The 19,408-nt window shown below is 52.6% G+C and overlaps 2 protein-coding genes across 2 annotated transcripts; one reads left to right on the top strand and one right to left on the bottom strand.

Moving 5' to 3' along the window:
- Positions 1-269: 269 nt before the first annotated feature.
- LOC122899078 (aflatoxin B1 aldehyde reductase member 4-like) lies at positions 270-11,879 on the top strand. The gene is given in 8 exon segments (XM_044236744.1): positions 270-332; positions 5,243-5,471; positions 7,901-8,088; positions 8,243-8,347; positions 9,081-9,171; positions 9,414-9,519; positions 10,848-10,977; positions 11,718-11,879. Coding segments are annotated over 8 exon segments (1,074 nt in total).
- An 88-nt stretch (positions 11,880-11,967) lies between these two features.
- MRTO4 (MRT4 homolog, ribosome maturation factor) lies at positions 11,968-19,207 on the bottom strand. Its single transcript, XM_044237295.1, has 8 exons — positions 19,124-19,207; positions 16,140-16,198; positions 14,865-14,968; positions 14,147-14,228; positions 13,901-13,968; positions 13,504-13,655; positions 13,128-13,204; positions 11,968-13,011 (listed from the first exon to the last, which is right to left on the bottom strand). Exons 1-8 carry the CDS (start codon positions 19,149-19,151, stop codon positions 12,862-12,864), a joined length of 720 nt encoding a protein of 239 aa, XP_044093230.1. The 5' UTR covers positions 19,152-19,207; the 3' UTR covers positions 11,968-12,861.
- Positions 19,208-19,408: the final 201 nt, after the last annotated feature.

Here is a 19,408-nt window from a genome sequence, read left to right as displayed (position 1 = left end):
GCCTCCAGTATCTTGTAGGTCCTCCCTAGCCTATGAGAATTCTTTTGAAAACTTCCCTTTTCCCTTACCTTCCCCAACCCCATAGTATATAGTCAGCCACCCCTCACAACTCTGGGACAACAGCTCTTTCTGCCCCCCCGCCCGGGTCCCGTCCCCATGCTTTAATAAAACCACCATTTTGCACCAAAGACGTCTCAAGAATTCTTTCTTGGTCATCAGTTCTGGACCTCACTGCACCAAACCTCACCTATATTCCAAAACCACACCACATGGTGCCCAAATGTGGGGCTTTGAGTCTTTTCATCTGGACTCTGACCTTCAATGAGAACTTGGTGGGTACTTTCTCTCCTCGTCCTTTACTCTCATTTCGGGAGCTCTTCAAGGCGTATGGTCTTATTGGGACACTTTCATGCTGACTGCTCAGGCCACAACCCTCTAACCTATGACTACTCTGCGGGGAGGAGAAAGCCTGCCTTTCGGCTGGAAGTTAGTACCCTGGCTGGGATGTAAACTCGAATGAAACTCGAATTTCATTCAGAAATGAAATTTCTGAATTTCATTTCAGAATGAGCATTTCAGATGCTCATTCAGAGCATCCAGAAACTCAATGCCCTCTCTTTACTCCTGTCCTTATACAGAGTCATCAGCCTTGGGCACAGGACAGCCAACTAAGTCACCAGGATGGTTCCAATCTTAAGACAACATGTAAGGTTTCCTCCTGATTGATCTAATATCAACCATTTACATCCCTGGTCTAGCCACTTCTGGCTGCAGGATCTCCACTGGGAGCTGGCCAAAACCAGGACCCAATTGAACTAAAGCCCAGCTGGGAACCATTTTCTAGGGAATTTGGCTGTAAGGACCACAAGTGTTGGAATGTTGCTTAGAACCATGATGGATTTCTATCTTTACTGCTTTCCATCACTGTTCTCTAGTAACTAGTTAAATTACAAAATTGGGTAATTTCCCTTGTAAAACTCTCCTAATATTCTCCATGAGTTAAAAATGGTAGGGGGTAACCTGGTATCCAGGCATAAGACAGCATGGCACGTGTTTCAGTCCCTTCATCAGGCACCCATCTGTAGCCTAGGATGCGATGGGGAAAGGGAGGGCCACCAGCATCCCTCCTATGGGGACTTTTATGGCAGGAAAGTCTTTGTGGTGAGGCAGGATGGTGATCAATAGTGATTTTTTTGTTTGAGGGACACCTCTGGTCGCCTTTGACACACACAAACACTGACAAGGCTGCATGGGACCCCATCCCAGAGTCAGGGGATTTTGGTAATGGACCTTCTTTACTTTTCTGGGAACGTGGCCTCTGTAGGCTTCTTCACTCCCCAGGGACTTGGGATGCTTTTTAACCCAGTGGAAACAATTCAGTTTGCAAAACATAGGAAAGGACTGATCTCCTGTAACACTGCCGGCCTCAGTGGGATCTGTCAGATCTCTCTGCGGGAAACAGGGCAAATAGAAGTACCCTAGGTCCATCCAGGCTTTCGGGCTCTAAATCAGGACCCAAACCTAAGGGCCTCTTGCAGAACATGTTTGGCTCGTAAAACTACCTCCCGACATAGGGATGATAGTTATCTAAAAAGGCCTCCTCCAAGGAAACCCAGATTGCTGGAGGAAACAGGCCCTCCCAGACGAAGGGGACTCTTGACTCTCTCTGACTGTTCTTCCTAAGAGATGCAGGAGAAACCCTCACTCATTGCTCAGGTTAATGGCTATTGTAAGGACCAATTTAGCCAGAGTGGCCCCACCTTGGTTGAACAGCCATTTTGTTGTTTATGCAGTAAAACTTAAATTGTTGCTGCCCCCCCCCAGGGAACTTACTTAAAAGCAAGTCCGGGAAACCGGTTCCAGGTAACAAAGCCCAAACACAAGGGTGGGTCAGGTCAGGTGGAAAAAACAGCCCAAATACAGGGATGAGTCGGGTCAGGTGGAGACATCCAATCAGTAGAGCGCACATACTGTCTCCCTAGCTACCAAGGAGTGTGGGCCCCGCCTTTTGGGCGCCAATTCTGACCAAGGTGATAGGCTAGTTCAAATGTCTACTATAGAGTAAATTGTAATTCAGTTGGTCATTTATGTGTGACATAGCATGACTGTGCAGCTTTCTTTGTGTGTTACAATCTCATTGTAAAATTTGTAGTGATGTCTCTTCTTCTTTTTTTTAAAGATTTTATTTATTTATTTGACAGACAAGTAGGCAGAGAGGCAGGCAGAGAGAGGAAGAAGCAGGCTCCCCACTGAACAGAGAGCCCAACACGGGGCTTGATCCCAGAATCCCGGGATCATGACCTAAACCTAAGGCAGAGGCTTTAACCCACTGAGCCACCCAGGTGCCCCTCTTTACTGAATTTCTGTCAATTATGATTAATTACTGTTCACAGTTACTGAGAGAAGTATGGAAATCTCCAACTGTAATTGCATATTTATCTATTTCTTCTTTAATTATAACAATTCGTTTCATGTATTTTGATGTTCTAATACTAAATGCATACACACTTAGGATTGTTATGTCCCTTTGATTAACTGACTTCTTTGCCCTTATTTATTTTATTTTATTATTTAAAAAAGATTATTATTTGTTTCATTTGTCAGAAAGAGAGAGATTGAGAGAGAACACAAGTAAGGGGAGGGAGAAGCGGGCTCCCCACTGAGCAAGGACCCTGGGATCATGACCTGAGCTGAAGGCAGAGGCTTTAACCCACTGAGCCACCCAGGTGCCCCAAGGTATGTCTTTTTCCATGCTTTTACTTTTAACCTATTTCTATTTTTATATTTCAGTCAGTTTTTCATTACTTCCTATATAGTTGGGTTTTGCTTTTTGAGCCAATCTGACAATCTCTGGCTTATTTCATGACAACATTTATATCATTTGTATTTAATGTAATTATTGATGTGATTGGGCTTAAACCTACCTTGCTATTTGTTTTCTGTTTGTTTCACCCGTTCTTTTTCCTTTTCTTCATATTTATTGGCCTTCTTTTGGCTTAATTCAGTATGTTTTTATGATTTGGGTTTACCTCTACTATTGCCTTCTTAGCCACTCCTCTTCGTTTTATTGTTTCAGTGGTGTTCTAAGGTTTATGATTTACATTTTTAACTTATCACAATCTGCCTTCTAATCATAGTACATCAGGTCACTTGTACTTAAAACAGTACACTGCCTTTCATTCCATTTCCTGTGTGCTATTGTTTTCTTTTTTTTTTTTTAAGATTTTATTTATTTGTCACAGAGAAAGAGAGAGAGTGTGAGTGCACAATCAGGCGGAGCAGAGGGCAGAGCTGAGCAAGGAGCCCGATGTAGGGCTTGATCCCAGGACCCTGGGATCCTGACCTGAGCCAAAGGGAGATGCTCCTACTAAGCCACCCAGGTGCCCAGTGTGCTATTGTTTTCATGTATTTTACTTCTAACTTTGTAGTAAACTTCTTCCTTTGCATTATAAATAATACATTGTTATTTTTTCTTTGAACAGTATTTTTTTTATGTTCCTACTAATATATAATTTATATGCTAGTTGGGGCTAGTTAAGCCACTGCCTTCGGCTCAGGTCATGATCTCAGGGTCCTGGGATGGAGTCCCGCATCGGGCTCTCTGCTCAGCAAGGAGCCTGCTTCCTCCTCTCTCTCTGCCTGCATCTCTGCCTACTTGTGATCTCTCTCTGTCAAATAAATAAATAAAATCTTTAAAAAAAAAAGAAAAAAAATTATATGCTAGTTCACCCTTTTAAGGGTACAGTTCTTTCTTCTTTTTAAAGTTTTATTTATTTACTTACTTAAGTAATCTCTACCCCCAATGTGAGATTCAAACTCAGGACCCTGATCAACAGTCACATGCTCTCCAGACTGAGGCAGCCAGGTGGCCCAAGGATACAATTCTGAAAGTTTTGACAAAGGCATACAGTTATGTAAGCACCACCACAATTAAGATGTAGGACAGCTCCCTCACTCCCCCAAACTTTAAGTGATCCTTCTGTCCTCCTACCAGCAGCCCCTGGTAACGGCTGCTTAGATTTCCGTCTCTCTAGTACTGTCTTTGCAGGAATGTCCGGCAATGTCTACACTGCAGGAATGTAGAATCCTACAGTATGCGGCTTGGCAGATGAGATTCATCCTTGTGACTCCACTCATCTCTTCATTCCACTGTATGAATATAGCACAGTATCCATCCTGCCATTGAGGGACATTTCGGGTGTTTTCAATTTTTGTCTATTACAAATAAAGCTTCTAAAGAACAGGTTTTCCTGTGAACATAGGTTTTTGCTGAGACTGATAGTAAACTTATGTGTTTTTTTTTTAAATTTTATTTATTTGATAGAGATCACAAGTAGGCAGAGAGGCAGGCAGAGAGAGAGGAAGGGAAGCAGGCTCCCTGCTGAGCAGAGAGCCCAATGCTGGGCTCAATCCGGATCATGACCTGAGTTGCAGGCAGAGGCTTTAACCCACTGAGACACCCAGGCGCCCCTAAACTTATGGTTTTGTTTTGTTTTTTTAAGATTTTATTTATTTATTTGACAGACAGAGATCACAAGTAGGCAGAGAGGCAGGCAGAGAGAGAGGGGGGAAGCAGGCTCCCCACTGAGCAGAGAGCCTGATGCAGGGCTTGATCTCAGGACCCTGGGATCGTGACCTGAGTGGAAGGCAGAGGCTTAACCCACTGAACCACTCAGGCGCCCTGGTAAATTTACGTTTAACTTTATAAAAACGCAATGATCTTTTTAAAAGGTCAAAGATGGGGGCACCTCCCTGGCTCAGTCCGAAGAGCGTGTGACTCCGGATGTCTGAGTTGTGAATTCAGCCCCACCTTGGGTGTAGAAATTACTTAAATAAATAGACTAAAAACAATGGTTGAAAATGAAAGTGTTTTATATTTCTCCACCTTGACCACCCCAGCGCTTCCCTTTTTTGAATTTGTAAATTCAAATTTCCTTCCGTCTAAAAAGACTTGCAGCAGAGCGCGAGTTTGCTACTCTGAATTCTACACCTCCGCTTGTCTGAGCAGTCTTTATTTTGCCTTCACGTTTGAACGGTATTTTCTTTTCTTTTTTTTTTTAATTTTTTAAAAGATTTTATTTATTTATTTGACACACAGAGATCACAAGTAGGCAGAGATGGAGGAGGCAGAGAGAGAGGGGGAAACAGGCTCCCTTGCTGAGCAGGGAGCCCAATGCGAGGCTTGATCCCAGGACCCTGGGATGATGACCTGAGCCGAAGGCAGAGGCTTTAACCCACTGAGCCACCCAGGTGCCCCTTGAACTGTATTTTCGCGTGGGTATACGTGTTCCAAGTTGACCGTTCTTTGTTTTCAAACTTGACCTTGGCATTCCACGTGGACGCGCGCAGGAGCCTTCGGCAAGTTCCATCGGAGAAGCACAGAGTCGCCTCTGGGACCGCAGGGCGGCGGGACAGCCCGAGCACCGCCGCCCCCCGCCCCCGCCTCCGTCCCAACCAAGGCTTCATTTCAGGTAGGAAAGCAGTCCCTGGGACGACGCCGGGATGATCCCGGGACCCCGGGACGGTTCAGGGCGAGGCCGAGGGAGATGGGAGGCGTGGCCGCGAGGCCCCTGGAGTCCCAGCCCTCAGCTTTGGGGCTCGCTCGGAACCCTCGCACTGGCGCACCCTCCCGACCTGCGGCCGAGCCCCAGCTCACCTGCCAGGCAAGCGCGGGGTCCCCGAAGTCCGGCGAGGGGCGTGCGCGCAGGGGAGTCCGGGTCGGGAGCGAGAGTAGGGCGAAGGGGGAGGTGCGCACACTGCCTCGGCCCTCGGCGCTCCGCCCCCAGCCCCTGTGGGCGGGGCCCGAAGCCCCTCCTTAAAGCGGCGCCGGGGTTGCACTGGTTAGTGCTTCCCGCTCACCGCAGAGACCCCTGGGCCCTCGGCCGCGGGCAGGACTGACGGCTTCGGCCCCTTCAGGCCGCTGGCCTCCCCGCAGCCCTGTGGACCCCCTACTCCTCAGGCCCCGTGCACGTGTCACGCCAGACAGTGATTTGTCCTGACCTTCCTTTCCTCTCCTTTTCCCTTCCCAGAAGGTAGCCCAGGACCCTCCCTCTGCAACGTGCCACCCCAGGTCCAGTCTGGAACGACTTGGTTAGGTCTTCTAGGGGGCCCTGAAAGCGTTGGAATCTGGCGCTGTGCAGCCCCTACCTCCATTCCTGCCTCTCGCAAGTGCCCCATGCGGACCTGATGTGCTGGAACCGTGCCCATACTGTCTTGGCATTACCATGCACAGCCCCGGATCAGACTTCGGAACCTGTGTGGGGATCTGCTTCCTCTTAGCTCTGGGTCCTAGACTTTGCTCTGTGGGGCTCCGGGTGCCATGCTCGGTGGGCAGGGCCTCAAGCTTCACGAGGGTGGCAGCGCCTGGGAGCCGCAGGAGCTCGATGGGCGGGGTTGGGGAGTGGGGGCGGTGGGGTACCTAACTGCCCTCTGGGCTGGCCTCTGAGGTCCTCGCGGGAAACTGACATGAAGCCACTCCGCGGAGCTCTAACTTAGAGAAGGCTGGGGAAGCCAGGAAGAGGGTGCCCTTCTGGAGGGGCCAGTGAAGAAATCTCAGAAGAGGGAATGTTAGACATTGAAGAACTGGTTAGTTTGCCAGGAGGGCAGGCTGTTAGCGCTGTGGGCGTGGGCAGTGGGTGTGCCAAAGCAGAGAGATTTGGCAAGGCGCAGGTGTTGGAGCAGACAGATGCAGCTAAGTGGAGGGATTGTATAAGGGCAGGGGAACCTCCACCAGGAGTCTGATGCCATTTGAGAAGCTTCGGCAGTACCTAGCAGGTCCCTAGAATTAGCCATGTTGGCTGTTCCTGTTACAGTTTGGAGTAGTAATCCTAGTGTCACTGGCACCGGCTCTGTGTCTCCCCCGGGCTCTTCTCTCTCCTCTGCTAGAGTCTTGCTTGTCTTCTGTGATTCACAGCACGCAGGGTCTGGAACAATAAGACAATATATGCCTGCGTCTCAGTGCCCGCCCTTTCTAGATCACCGCGCTGCTTCTCTGACCACTCTGGGTCTTATTTCTCAATGTCTTTTTCCCTCCTTCGCTCCCCTCCTTCTGGTCAGAGCTAGTGGGGTCAAAATCCTTAAACCTCAGATCCGAAGTTTAATTCACGTGAAGAAGAGATGGAGGAACGGGAACAATTCCAAGTGAGCCGTCCTCCAGCCTGCTCCTAAGTCTCAAGGAGTCAGGTGACTTGCCAAGGGCCAAGAGTGCAGGGAGGGCCCGATTTCACAGGGTGCTCTCAAGGCCCTTCACATGGGGCCTGTGGCCCTTCTCTTGCCTTGTGTGCCCCCTGAACCTGGTGCTCTGGAACCCTGGAATTGCAGGCATGGTTCCTCTCACGCCATGTTCTTTTCCAATGGTCTTTTGCCCTTGTCCTCGCCCTCTGGGATGAACTTCCCACCCTTCCTGGACTGGCAGCCTGTGACTTCCTCCCAGAGACCAAGATTCAGATTCCAAAGAAAGCCTTTCCTGAGCTTGCAGGGGGCCTTCTGCCTCTATGTCTAGGGCTCTGCCAGCACCTGGTGCATATCCCTGCCTCACTTATTGTATTGCAGCAAGGACAGTGTGTCCTCGTGGGCAGGGATTGGCTGTTGGGTCTGCCAGTCATTGGTGCTGGATAAATAGTCCATCACAGTGATGACCTTAGCGATGATGACAATGAACACGTCCATTCAAGTTCTGAGCAATCCTTGGGACCAACCCACAAAATAGTACCATCGGCACTACCAATTTATAGTCGAGGGAACTGAGGTTCAGAGAGGGTGAGTAACTTGGTCAAGGTCACAGAGCTAGTAATGGCAGAGCTGGGATACCAACCCAGGTCTTTCTCTAAGTCATTACTCTAGACTTTCTTCAGTGTTTGGTTAACTGGCTTGCACTCTCGTTTCACACCCCCCACCAAAGTGAAAATCGCCACCAAGGTCAACCCATTGGGTGAGAATTCATTGAAGCCTGATAGTCTCCGGGCCCAGCTGGAGACGTCCCTGAGGCAGCTGCAATGCCCCCGAGTGGACCTCTTTTACCTGCACCCGCCAGACCACGACACCCCTGTGGAGGAGATGCTGCGTGCCTGCCACCAGCTGCACCAGGAGGTAAGGCCAGCCCCCGAGCCTCCAGGAGAGTGGAGGCACCAGGGTCATCCAGAGCAGAGCCAGGGACAGAACCCACTCCCAGGGTCCCCACCCCTGTCTCCCTTTTGCAGTGTCCTGGGCCACGGTGGGTTCTGACAGAGCCTCTCCCCTGCAGGGCAAGTTTGTGGAGCTTGGCCTCTCCAACTATGCCTCCTGGGAGGTGGCCGAGATCTGCACCCTCTGCAGGAGCAACGGCTGGATCCTGCCCACTGTGTACCAGGTGAGGGCCCGGGCCTCGGGGGCCCTGTCTGCGGGGCTGCTGCTGATGCGCGGTTCTCCTGGCCCCTCCCACTGCCTCCTGTGCCCTCTCCATGGCAGCCTGTGGATGGCTCCCAGGGGCCGTGGGGATGACGTGCGAGCTCCTCAGCTTGGCCAGCAGACACCTGCTGGCTCTGGGCCTGGCTCCCCTTCCTGCCCGCACGTGCTGCTCGGGCCCTTCCTTCCTGCTCCCTGGCTGTGGGCATGAGCCTGGACCAGCCTTCCCCTTCTCCCGGGAAGGGGTGAGTGCTCAGGGCTCACTTGGCGGGCTCGTCCCCTGGAAGCATTTCCTGATGCCCCCAGAGGAGCCTGAGATCAATCGATCTCAGGCTCTACCCCCTCATTCATTCAGCAAATGCTTATACCCCTACTTGGTGCCAGACAGTGCTCCCAGAGTTTACTATTGGACTCTGATTGCCTCTTTTCTTGATGATACCTGTTGATGCTCTACCTTGCTATTAAAGCTCTCAGAGCAGGGGACTTGTCCGTTGGTGCGTGGATGGAAATTTCATGTCTAGCCCATGGCTGGTGCTCAGAGATGTTGGCTGAGTGAATGAATTTTCTTTTCCACTAAGGATATGCTGATTGTTCAAGTCCTCGGATGTTAGGGTCTGAACTGTGGGCTCTGCAAGGGAAGATTTGGGGTCCCTTCCCCTGAGATGCGTACAACCTGCAGCCGGCCCTTCTTCCCACAGGGAATGTACAATGCTACCACCCGGCAGGTGGAAACGGAGCTCTTCCCCTCCCTCAGGCACTTCGGACTGAGGTTCTATGTCTACAACCCTGCTCGGCGGGGGGGGTGGGGGTGGGTGGGTGGGCAGGCTCCCCCTGGGGTGGGAGGCCATTCCTGGCCCATCTCTGCCTCTTGCTGACACAGGTGCTGCCTGGCCCAGGGTCTGGGAGGCAGGGAGGGCTTTGAAGAGAGGCTGGGCCGTGGCCTCCATCCCTCCTGGGTTCCCCCCAACACTCCCACCAGTTCAGAACAGCTCTGGGAGCAGGGTGGGCCTGTGGCTCTGATGGTGGTCTCCCTGCAGGGGGCCTGCTGACCGGCAAGTACAAGTATGAGGACAAGGATGGGAAACAGCCCGTGGGCCGCTTCTTCAGGAATAACTGGGCTGAGACCTACAGAAATCGGTGAGCCGGGGATGGGCTGCCTTGGGGCAAGAGGTGGTATAGGTCCTCTTAGTCTGAAATAGGGGGTTTCTGGGGCTGTTTTCTGGAAAGCTGACCCTTCCCGTCAGGCAAAGGATCTAAGTTATGTAAACTCTTGGCAGTGACAGTTCTCAGTGTCTACAGTTACAGTTGAGCAGCTGTTGGAGTCCGCCTTCTTCCCTTTTCACTTTCTAAAATGTAGAAATGCTATCAGAACAATACGGGCCCGTGGCTCAAAGCAACCTCTTGCCAAGTTGTACAGTCAGAGGTGATGATTTAAACTCTTCTGGCTCTTTCCCTCTGGGCTCTCCTGCGAGCTCTCCAAAGTGCACACTTTATTACTGTTCATTTATCAACTTTATTTTTTAAAAAAGCTTTACTTATCTCCACCCAGTGTGGAGCTGGAACTCACAACCCCGAGATGCAGTCATATGCTCTTCCAGCTGAGCCAGCCGGCGCCCCTCCTTTTTCAGATTTAGATGTCCTCCATGGGACTCCCTGGCAAGCTTCTAACCTGTTTATAGAGGGCGAGTCTCCACAGTTAATTTCTGTGTGTAATTTATTTGCCTTGTTCCACGCCCTGCCCTGGGAGGAGGGCAAGAAGCAAGTTTTGTGCAAGTCTCCAATGTTAGTCTTGTTGAAATGGCCAAGGACATTTTAGAGCAGGGTAGTATCTGTGGGTGTCTGGATCACCTCGCGTGCGCTGCTGTGATTTCAGTCCTAATCCAGCACCCCATCCCTTCCCCCACCTCCAATTTCTGATCTTCCTGGCCAGGCATCCAAGTTTGGGAACCATTGCCCCAAGCACTATTCTCAATTTCTTACCACCGGGGTGGCCTTCACCCTGGAGAATGGAGGTCTGATGGTTTTGACCTTGACCAGTCTTCATAGTTTACAAGGCTTGCGCCATCAGGTCCGTTGTCTCCTTTACATTTTGCACTGCAAGGGGCTAGCCTGGGGCATCCGCTGTCCTCACTGAGCAGGTAGGAGAGATGGAGGCAGGTGGCTTCAGCCAGGATTTGTTGCGGATCCAGTAACAGGAGGCACTCTGGTGTGGTGCTTTGGCTGTTCCTGGGTCCTGATCTCGGGGACTTGGTTGTTCACATGTGGTGAGCGTGAGAATTGCAAGCATCTCGCCCACTGCATCCCCTCGACCCCCCTCACTGGACTGAAAATGCGGGTGTGGGGCTGGAAATCCACCTGCATTCTGAGGACGCCGGCACCGGGGGGCCTCAGGGACCGGGGTGGGACATCTGCCCTGCAGTGACCTCATAGCACTGATGGCTGTACCTCCTGTGCCCCCTGCCCAGCTTCTGGAAGGAGCAGCACTTTGAGGCCATCGCCCTGGTGGCGAAGGCCCTGTAGGCCGCGAACGGTGGCAGCGCCCCCAGCATGACCTCGGCCGCCCTCCGGTGGCTGTACCGCCACTCCCAGCTGCAGGTGAGCCCGCCATCCCAGAGGAGCTGCTTTTCCCCGTGGCGGGGCCAAGGAGAACATGGAAGAAGGGAGAGGACTCCTTTTCTTCTGGTATTTTTCCATGCTAATTCCCCAGGGAAGTTTCATTAAGTGCCCCGTTAGGAACAGCCCTGGCCCTATGAAGCGTGGTTATTCCAACTGCCCAGATAAGGAAGCGATTTTAGAGGCGCGTAGGGCCCCGCAGCTACACCTGACAGGGCACCAGCACCAAGTGGACTCTGAAAAACTTACATTTTTTTAACCACTAGCCTTTGTTCCGCCCCAGGCTGCACACTTCCTGAGTTGGGCTCTGTGCCCGGCAGGGTTCCCCCACCCCTGCTGTCCTATGCTTGACCCACACCTTCCTCCAGCCCCAGCATGATCTACTTCTGAGGGCTCCCCTTTCCACAGCTGTTCAGGGCCAGGCCTGATGCAAATACTACACAAAATTTTAATTCCTGAAAAATTAAGGATGTTTGCAGTTTGGGGCCATCAAGTGACTACCCCAGGTTCACCCAGCTGCGGAAGGGCACAGGGGAGTGGCTCTGCACTCAGGGTTGCCCGCTGGGGAGTCTGTAGAGGCTGGGCTTTCAAGCTATTTGAAGGCCATATAAATTCTGGAATAAAGTAGGGTATAAGTAGACATCTGAGCCCGGTCCTGGCAGGGGCAGGGCGGGGAGGGTGGGCATGTGGCTGGAGTCACAGCTGGCTGTCTCCCCTTGCAGGGCGCCCACGGGGACGCGGTCATCCTGGGCATGTCCAGCGTGGAGCAGCTGGCACAGAACTTGGCGGCGACCGAGGAAGGGCCCCTGGAGCCGGCCGTGGTGCAGGCCTTCGACCGAGCCTGGCACCTGGTCGCCCACCAATGTCCCAACTACTTCCGCTAGGGCCAGTCCTGACTTGAGATGGCAGAGGGCCTCCTCCCTCTGTCACTCTTTGACCTTCTCACCCTGGGCCTTAAATGGCGATATTTGGCCTGTGCTGTTCTCCAGTCCCCATTCACAAGCTGTTTATTTCCTCCACTGCTGCAGTGCTCCCAGCTGCCTTCACATGAGAAGGCTGGGCTGTGATCCATGTAGGGGGGTCCTGCCCGGACAGAGAAGGTGCTAGACCCAACCACCCACCGGCTCTGCCTGCAGCCTGGGGCTCGTCCTTCCCAAGGGCTTGTGGGGAGGGGGCAGGAGCACAGACCTCCTGGCCTCCCTCCGGAATCCAGCCCGACCTCTGGACGTGGCAGCTGGCAATGGCCCTCGCTCTGTCACACATAAGAGAAGGAGAGCTGGGTGCCTGGAAGGTTTTCTCTCATTCTGAGCTCCTTTCACAAAGAACAACTTGGGCAAAAACCTACCACTGAGTCACTCCCAAGAATAAAAGTTCCCAGAATGCCGTGGAACAGTTTTCATATCTGCTCTGGGTTTCAGCAGTGGCTTTACTCTTAGTGAAAGTGTCCTGCCTTGTCATTAGACCCCTGGCCCTGGTTCGGGATGGGGTGGGGGGGTGGAGGAAGAGAAAGAAAGAGGGAGGAAGAGTAGACAGGGTTCCTCTACTCCTTGACAAACCCGTTTCCAGGAGGGGCACAAGGGCCAGAATAGAGAAGCCCTGGCTCCGGCAGTGGCCCCCATGTCCCCAGCCATCATGCAGGAGGTCCCCAGCCATCGTGTGGGAGGCCGTGCTGGAAGCTGGCTCCAAGTTAACAAAAGGCACCCAGGGAATCCAAACAAAAGCTCAAAGCAAAGACCTTTTGTCCTAGAAAAAGTCCTCTCTGCTGTCCACAGGAGCCCCCCGCAGACAAAAAAGCAGTCTATCCCTCGTACCCTCCCTGCTGTTCGGCCAGCGGGATGGCGGTCCCACAGTCCGGCCAAGTGTCTGTCAGCCGTCGTCCTCCCCCTCTGATTCTTCTGCTGATTCGGACGCACTCTCGGGCAAGTCATCTCCCATCTGCTGGAAACTTCCGGACTGTGCATCCCACATGTATTTGATGGTGACCTTGAATTCAGCCATCTCATACCCGAAAAGCTTCTGTAAGGGACACATAAAAGGAACCAACGGTCAGGAGGAGCAAGGGTGGCGTGAGGGGTTCCCCGGGGCTACAGCGCACAGACTGTGGCTGGGCGGAGGGGGTGGGGGGCACTCACCAGCACGCGGGCCTGCTCTGGGGTCAGCACATCGCCCTCCTTGCATACCTCGTGGTCGGACAGCAGGGTCACCACACCTAAAGAGAAAGGGACCTCACACAGTGACTTCTGCACAGAGGCCCGTGCACAGCTCTGCCTGCTGCCCAGAGCTGGGAGGGAGCTGGTTAGGGAGACATACACGACAGCCTCCCTCAAGTCCCTTAGCTGCTGTGTTCTGGCTGCGAGTTACTGTCCACTCTCGCTCGGACGTGAGAAAACAGAGGCTGGCAGAAAGAAGCCGCTCAGCCACAGAGGCCAGAGTGGGTCTGTCGGGTGTGGGAGCTTGTGCTCCCGGCAGCTAAGCTGGGAACCTGCAGCTCCAGGGACGTCCCCCTACCTCTCTTGAGGGCGGTGGGCAGGCCCAGCTGCCTCAGCTGTGGCTCCATGGAGTGGGGGAACTGCTCCAGGGGCCCTGGGTCCAGGGTCACAGTGAAAGTTGCTTTGTTTCCGGCTCGAGCGAAGTCCATTTCCGCGTATTTCGTAAACCACCTCAGGAAAAGACAAGTGGCAGGAGGGGAGGTTCCTGACTGGCCCACCCGCGGAGCACGAAGTCAGGCTCTCCTGGCCTCGCCCCCGCCCGTGTGGGCTGCTGACCGGCAGTCCGCCTGGAGCGCGGTGCCGCAGAGAACCAGGATTCAGGAGCGGTGTTCCGGGAACCCGTTTTTACTCGATACCTCCGTATCGGACAATGTACCCAGATTACTCCTTCCCTGCTAGTCCTCAAAAACACTTACTCATTCACTTCCTCCTTGGTGCGGTTGGTGAAAAGGAGACCGACCTCACCCCTCAACTTCTTGCTGACCTACAGAACAAAAGGAGGGTTGGCCCAGTCCCATTAGACATCTGGCAAAACCTGCAAATATTTTTGGTTGGTGTCACTACTCTGGGTCTGGGGATTAAAGGAGGACTGAGCTTTAAGCTTTAAACCAAGCTTTATGCTCTCCCTGATCCCTCCACCAGTGAGACGGCCAGAAACTTACCTGATGTAGGTTGTCTTTGTACTCGTCAGCTGGGCTTCGGCCCAAGGCCACCATCATCACCTTGTTTTTGCCAAAGAACATCCTAGAGAGAAAAGAGGTCTGTGAAGGAAGTGCTCCCCCATCCCCATCATTAGGTACAGACTGGCTCAGTCCCTGGGAGCCTGACCTCGGGCCCAGGCTCTTCTGCAGCAGGAGGCTTGGCCAGAGGTTCCTGCATCTTCCATGCCTACAGATCCCCAACATTCACAGTATTTCATCTACTGGCCCACTGTGAGCATTACGTGACCCCCTAGACCCCCCAATCTGGATGTAGGGAAGAGGCACATTCACCGGTCCGGAACAGTCCTTACTCGTAACATCACAGGCGCAGCCCAAGGACAGGTGGCTCACACAGCCTGCTCTAGGGTCACTGTGTGGATTTCGAGTACACACTGACACTCTAAAACTGATGGGATGTTCCTGAAGGGCCCAGACTCCAGGGGTAAGGGAGCCCTTTCTCCTGAGGGATTATTGCTCAAACATTTCCTGAGAACTACTGAGTCCTGCCCCCAAGGAGCTCAATGCAAGAACGGTTTAATAGTTAAAAAATGCCTCTGGAAGGTGTAATGCTTTGTCCTCATTAAGGTGGTATCTGTGTGACCGAGGTACCAAGGGTCAGTAACCACCCCTGTGCTTGAGAGCGCCCAGGCTCCTTCTCTGCACAGGAAGGCCTGCTTACCGGCTGTGCTTCCAGGCGCTCCGGATGTCCTTCAGCTTGCTGTTCCTCATGTTGGCCACGGAGAAGAGGAAAAGGTACTTGTACGTGTCCACACATTTCCGAAGCTGTGGGACAATTCAATGGGGTTCTGGAGTTCAAGGGGCAGCACAGGTTGGACCTCAGATGGGGAAGAATCTGGTCTAGGTCCCTAATGGCTGTGGAAGTTCAGAGCTGGAGGCATCTAATCTGGTTGTTTCCTCCTTACTTCTGTTACTGAAGCCAAGATCATGGACTCCAGGGGCTCCCCTGTGGCAAAGCCAGGTGTGATCTCAAGGTGCAGGTAAGCTGCGACCCCCATGGCCTTCAGGTTTCTGACTTATCTGCAGCCAGTAGTGGAATGGATCTCTTTGCTTTCCCCATTAACTGACAACCCAGGAAGAGCCACGCTTGGAACGCTCGACAAATGAAAATATATAAATCCTCATTCTTTACTGACGGGGAGGAGGCTCATCCGCCCTGCTCTGCCCACACTGCTGGCTGCAGCCGTGAAGACGTGGTCTCAAGGAAAAGGCATCATTGTGCTGGAGGAGGCTCCCCTCTCACCCAGCCTGCAGCAGTGTAGACAGTGGGCTGGGGTACCCACTCACATCTGATAACCCGTACTATTATTTTTTTAAAGTAAGCTCTACTTTACGTGGGACTTGAGCTTAGGACCCCGAGACCAAGAGCCCCACGCTCTACCAACTGAGCCAGCCAGGTGCCCCGTATAACTCCACAGCTTTTTGACACTGGCCAGGCCACCAAAGCTCTCTAAGCAGCCGTGACCTAGCTGCGAAAGAGCGCGAACTCCTCCCAGGAACCCTGAAATGATGGAGCGGGACAGCACATGGAGTCCTTCGTGGGGTGCACAGCTCTGTCAAAGCTGGAAACCGTTACTATGCGAGGTTTCTTTTTTTTAAAAAAGATTTTATTTATTTATTTGACAGAGACCACAAGTAGGCAGAGAGGCAGGCAGAGAGAGGAAGGGAAGCAGACTCCCTGCCCAACAGAGAGCCCAGGACCCTGGGATCGTGACCCCAGCTGAAGGCAGAGGTTTAACCCACTGGGCCACCCAGGTGCCCCACTATGTGAGTTTTTATTGGTGCTGCCGCTGGAGGAAAAAGAACGGAACCAGCACCTCATGGTGGCGGTTTTTTCTTTCTTTCTTTTAAAAAACAGCTGTTTCCCTGTCAGCTCTCTAGCCACCTTTATAAACCAAATACAAGGTCTGGAACAAGAAAAAGAATGAGCTCTTACCTCTTCTATCAGGTTCTGTTTCAGTTCTAAGCCTTTCTTGGCAGTTTTGGTTAAGGAAACTGATACAAAGAAGAAAAAGAGAGGTGATGAGAGACAAAGGCAGAGGCCTTGCAGGCTCGTTTCTACCTCCCCTTCGGTAGCTCAGCTGGACCAAGCCAGTGTGAGGCAAGGCAAGGCTGCGTCTTCCCAGGGTCCTCAGAGTGCCTTCTCCAGTGTTCCTGAGCCTGGGGCTCCCCTGACGTATTTCCTATTACTGAGACAAACCAGGTGTTCCTGCGCCCCTCTTAGGCTAAACTAAAATCCCTACTGAGGTATGGGGGCAGGGCTCGTTCCTGTTCTTGGGAGTGCTTTCAGTGGCTGGCTCAGGCGGGTCCCTTTCTCTGCAGAGAAAACCTTTGGTGGCCTCAGCTGTGGAATAATGAATCTGGGGAGTCTACATCCTCTGCTACAAACTGTTTCAGTTTGGATTCACAGATGAAGCAGTGCCTCTGAGGAGGGCAAGCACCTCTACCCAATGCTGGGACTCAATTTCCTCTTACCCATTTGCCAGATCTCACCAGAGCTTCCTCTACAGAACCCAATCATTCCACAAACATTTAACAGAGCATCAGATGCAAAGCCACGTAGCCCCCCAGTCACGGGTCCATTCTTACTCATCCTGCCTGGCACTCACAAGGAACATATACGGAATGGTAATCTCACTAGTCAGGGCAAGGGCAGCACAGGAGGGGAAACAAAATGTCCTTGTCCATTTCCCACCACTTCCACTGCTACAACTGTGGACCAAGCAGGCGTTACCCTCTCTTGGATTACTGCAGGCCTCGTTCCTTCCAACTTTGCCTTCTCTCCCCACCTTCCCTAGTCTATTATCAACAAGACAACTAAGGTGATTTTTAAAAAAATTTTTCAGAGTGGGAGAGGTGGGGGCAGGAACAGATAAAAGGGAGAGAGACCCTTTATTTTTTAAAAATTTTAAAAAAGGTATTTCTTTTTAATTTATTAGACAGAGAAAGAAAGAGACCACAAGTAGGCGCGGGGGGCGGGGGGGGGGGCGCGTGCCCCGGGCAGGCTGCGTGCTGAGCAGACAGCTCAGTGCGGGGCTCCATCCCAGGAAGCTGAGATCATGACCCAAGCCAAAGGCAGAGGCTTAACCCACTGAGACACCCAGGCGCCCCACGGAGAGAGACTCTTAGGCAGGCTCCACCCCCAGCACAGATCCTGAAGGGGGACTCAATCCAAGGATCCTGAGATCATGACCTGAGCCATAACCAAGAGTCTGACGCTCAACTGACTGAGCTGTCCAGCTATCCCTAGGGTGATCTTCTAAAAGTTAAACCATGTTGGGGGTCAGTCAGGTAAGCGTCTGACTTTGGCTCAGGTCATGATCTCAGGGTCCTGGGATTGAGCCCTGTGTCTGGCTCCCTGCTCTGCATGGAGTCTGCTTGTCCTTCTAACCCCTGCTCCTCCCCCTTCTCGTGCTCTCTCTCTCAAATAAGTAATATCTTACACAAGCAGGGGGAGTGGGTGAGGGAGAAGCAGGGAGCCTGATTCAGGGCTCAATTCCAGGACCCTGGGATCATGACCTGAGCTGAAGGCAGACACTTAAAAATGAGCCACCAAAGTGCCCTGCAGGTAAATAAAACCTTAAAAAAAAAAAGAAAAGAAAAGAAAAGAAAAGAAAAAAGAAGAGAAAAAAGTTAAACCATATTACCTATCTGCTCAAACTCTCGGATATCTACCCATTGCACCTGGGTGTGAAAGCCAAGTCCTTGGGAAGGTTTATAAAGCCCAGACCACTCCCCCTTCTTTGCATACTCTGGCTCCAGCCACACTGGCTTCTTGTCCCAGAACAGGTCAAAGGTGCTCTAGCCCCTTTGCACTTTATCTTCCCTCTCCTCAGAACACTATGGTCTGGGGTAACTCCACGGATGGCGCGCTTCCTTTCTTTAGGTTTCTGCTTATTTGTCAGCTCATCAGATAACTTCTCTGGTTGCACTAAACTAAATAACACCACTTCTTCTTCTTCTATAACACCACTTCTTCTTCTTCTTCTTCTTCTTTTTTTAAGATTTTATTTATTTATTTGACAGACAGAGATCACAAGTAGGCAGAGAGGCAGGCAGAGAGGGAAGGGGAAGCAGGCTCCCCGCTGAGCAGAGGGCCCCATGCGGACCTAGATCCCAGGGCCCTGGGATCATGAGCTGAGCCGAAGGCAAAGGCTTTAACCCACTGAGCCACCCAGGCGCCCCAATAACACCACTTCTTTATCTCACTTTTAGTCCATGAAACTCATTATGATCTGACTTGATTCGACTTCTGGTGTTTGGGGGTGGGTATTTTTTCCATGACTAAAACATTAAGCTCTAGACTTTCCTTGCTGTAACTGCTGTATCCTCCCCCCACCGCCACCGCCTAGGGTGCCAGGTCCCTAAATACCTGTTCAGTGACTACTAGCAAGAGCCTAGGCGAGAGAGACACTACCACACAGTAACGGCATTCAGGAATGGTCTCTTACGAAGTGCCTTATGAACTGGCAACTGAGACAGACCCAACCACATGAAGACCTAAACATAAGCATGCCAGGCAGAAACATTGCAACCGAAAGGACCAGAGCCGGGACTAAGCCTGTCCTAAAGGAAAGGCGGCCAAGGTGGAGGGAGCGCAGAGAGCTGAGAAAGAGGGGCTGAGGTGGGAAAGATGAGCCAAGGCGAGATGGGGCACAGCCTGGGTGCTCAGAAGCTGTTCTCCGGCCCAGTAATCCTTGGAAGGGCAACCGAAGTCCGGAACTCTCTGCTCCCCTGACCGGACCAGGCTCCAACCCCCTCCGGTGCGCCTGCGGCCGCGAAGCCCTCTCGCAGTTTTCAGAGAGCCCGCGGACTTCTCGCGGACGCCCCGGCATCTCACTCGGTACCCCACAAGCCCCCACCGAAGCGGGCAGCCTGCCGGCGGAACTGCCCACCGAGTCTCGAAGCCCCTTCGCTCACCTTTCTTGTCGCGCTTGGATTTCGGCATCGCGTTGCAGGCACATGCGGTGGAAGGCGGAGCTGACTGCTAGGACCCCGGCGGCGCGGGGGCTTCTGGGACGGCCCTCCGGGGCTGCCCCCCGTGGGTGCCTGATCCAATCCGCGCCGAAGCCCGCCTCTCCCCGCCCGGCCGTCTCCAGGGCGACTCCCCGCCGCTGGGGGGCCTCCGAGTCCAGAGTTCCCCGGCGAGGGCTTCTCGTGAGATCCCACCTCTATGATCTGCGGAGGCGGAGCTTGAGGCCAGGT

The sequence above is a fragment of the Neovison vison genome, chromosome 2 (assembly GCF_020171115.1).
Source record: "Neovison vison isolate M4711 chromosome 2, ASM_NN_V1, whole genome shotgun sequence".
In the NCBI taxonomy this organism is placed as follows: Eukaryota; Metazoa; Chordata; class Mammalia; order Carnivora; family Mustelidae; genus Neogale; species Neogale vison.
The sequence above is the reverse complement of the archived record's forward strand: the minus strand, read 5'-3'. Positions and strand labels throughout refer to the sequence as shown.

Excerpts from the sequence above, each read along its gene's own strand:
- MRTO4 (XM_044237295.1), bottom strand. The coding sequence starts at position 19,151 with ATGCCGAAATCCAAGCGCGACAAGAAAG. Across the intron at positions 16,199-19,123 it reads ATCCAAGCGCGACAAGAAAG|TTTCCTTAACCAAAACTGCC; the intron begins GTGAGCGAAGGG and ends TCTTTGTATCAG. Across the intron at positions 14,229-14,864 it reads AGCGCCTGGAAGCACAGCCG|GATGTTCTTTGGCAAAAACA; the intron begins GTAAGCAGGCCT and ends TTTTCTCTCTAG.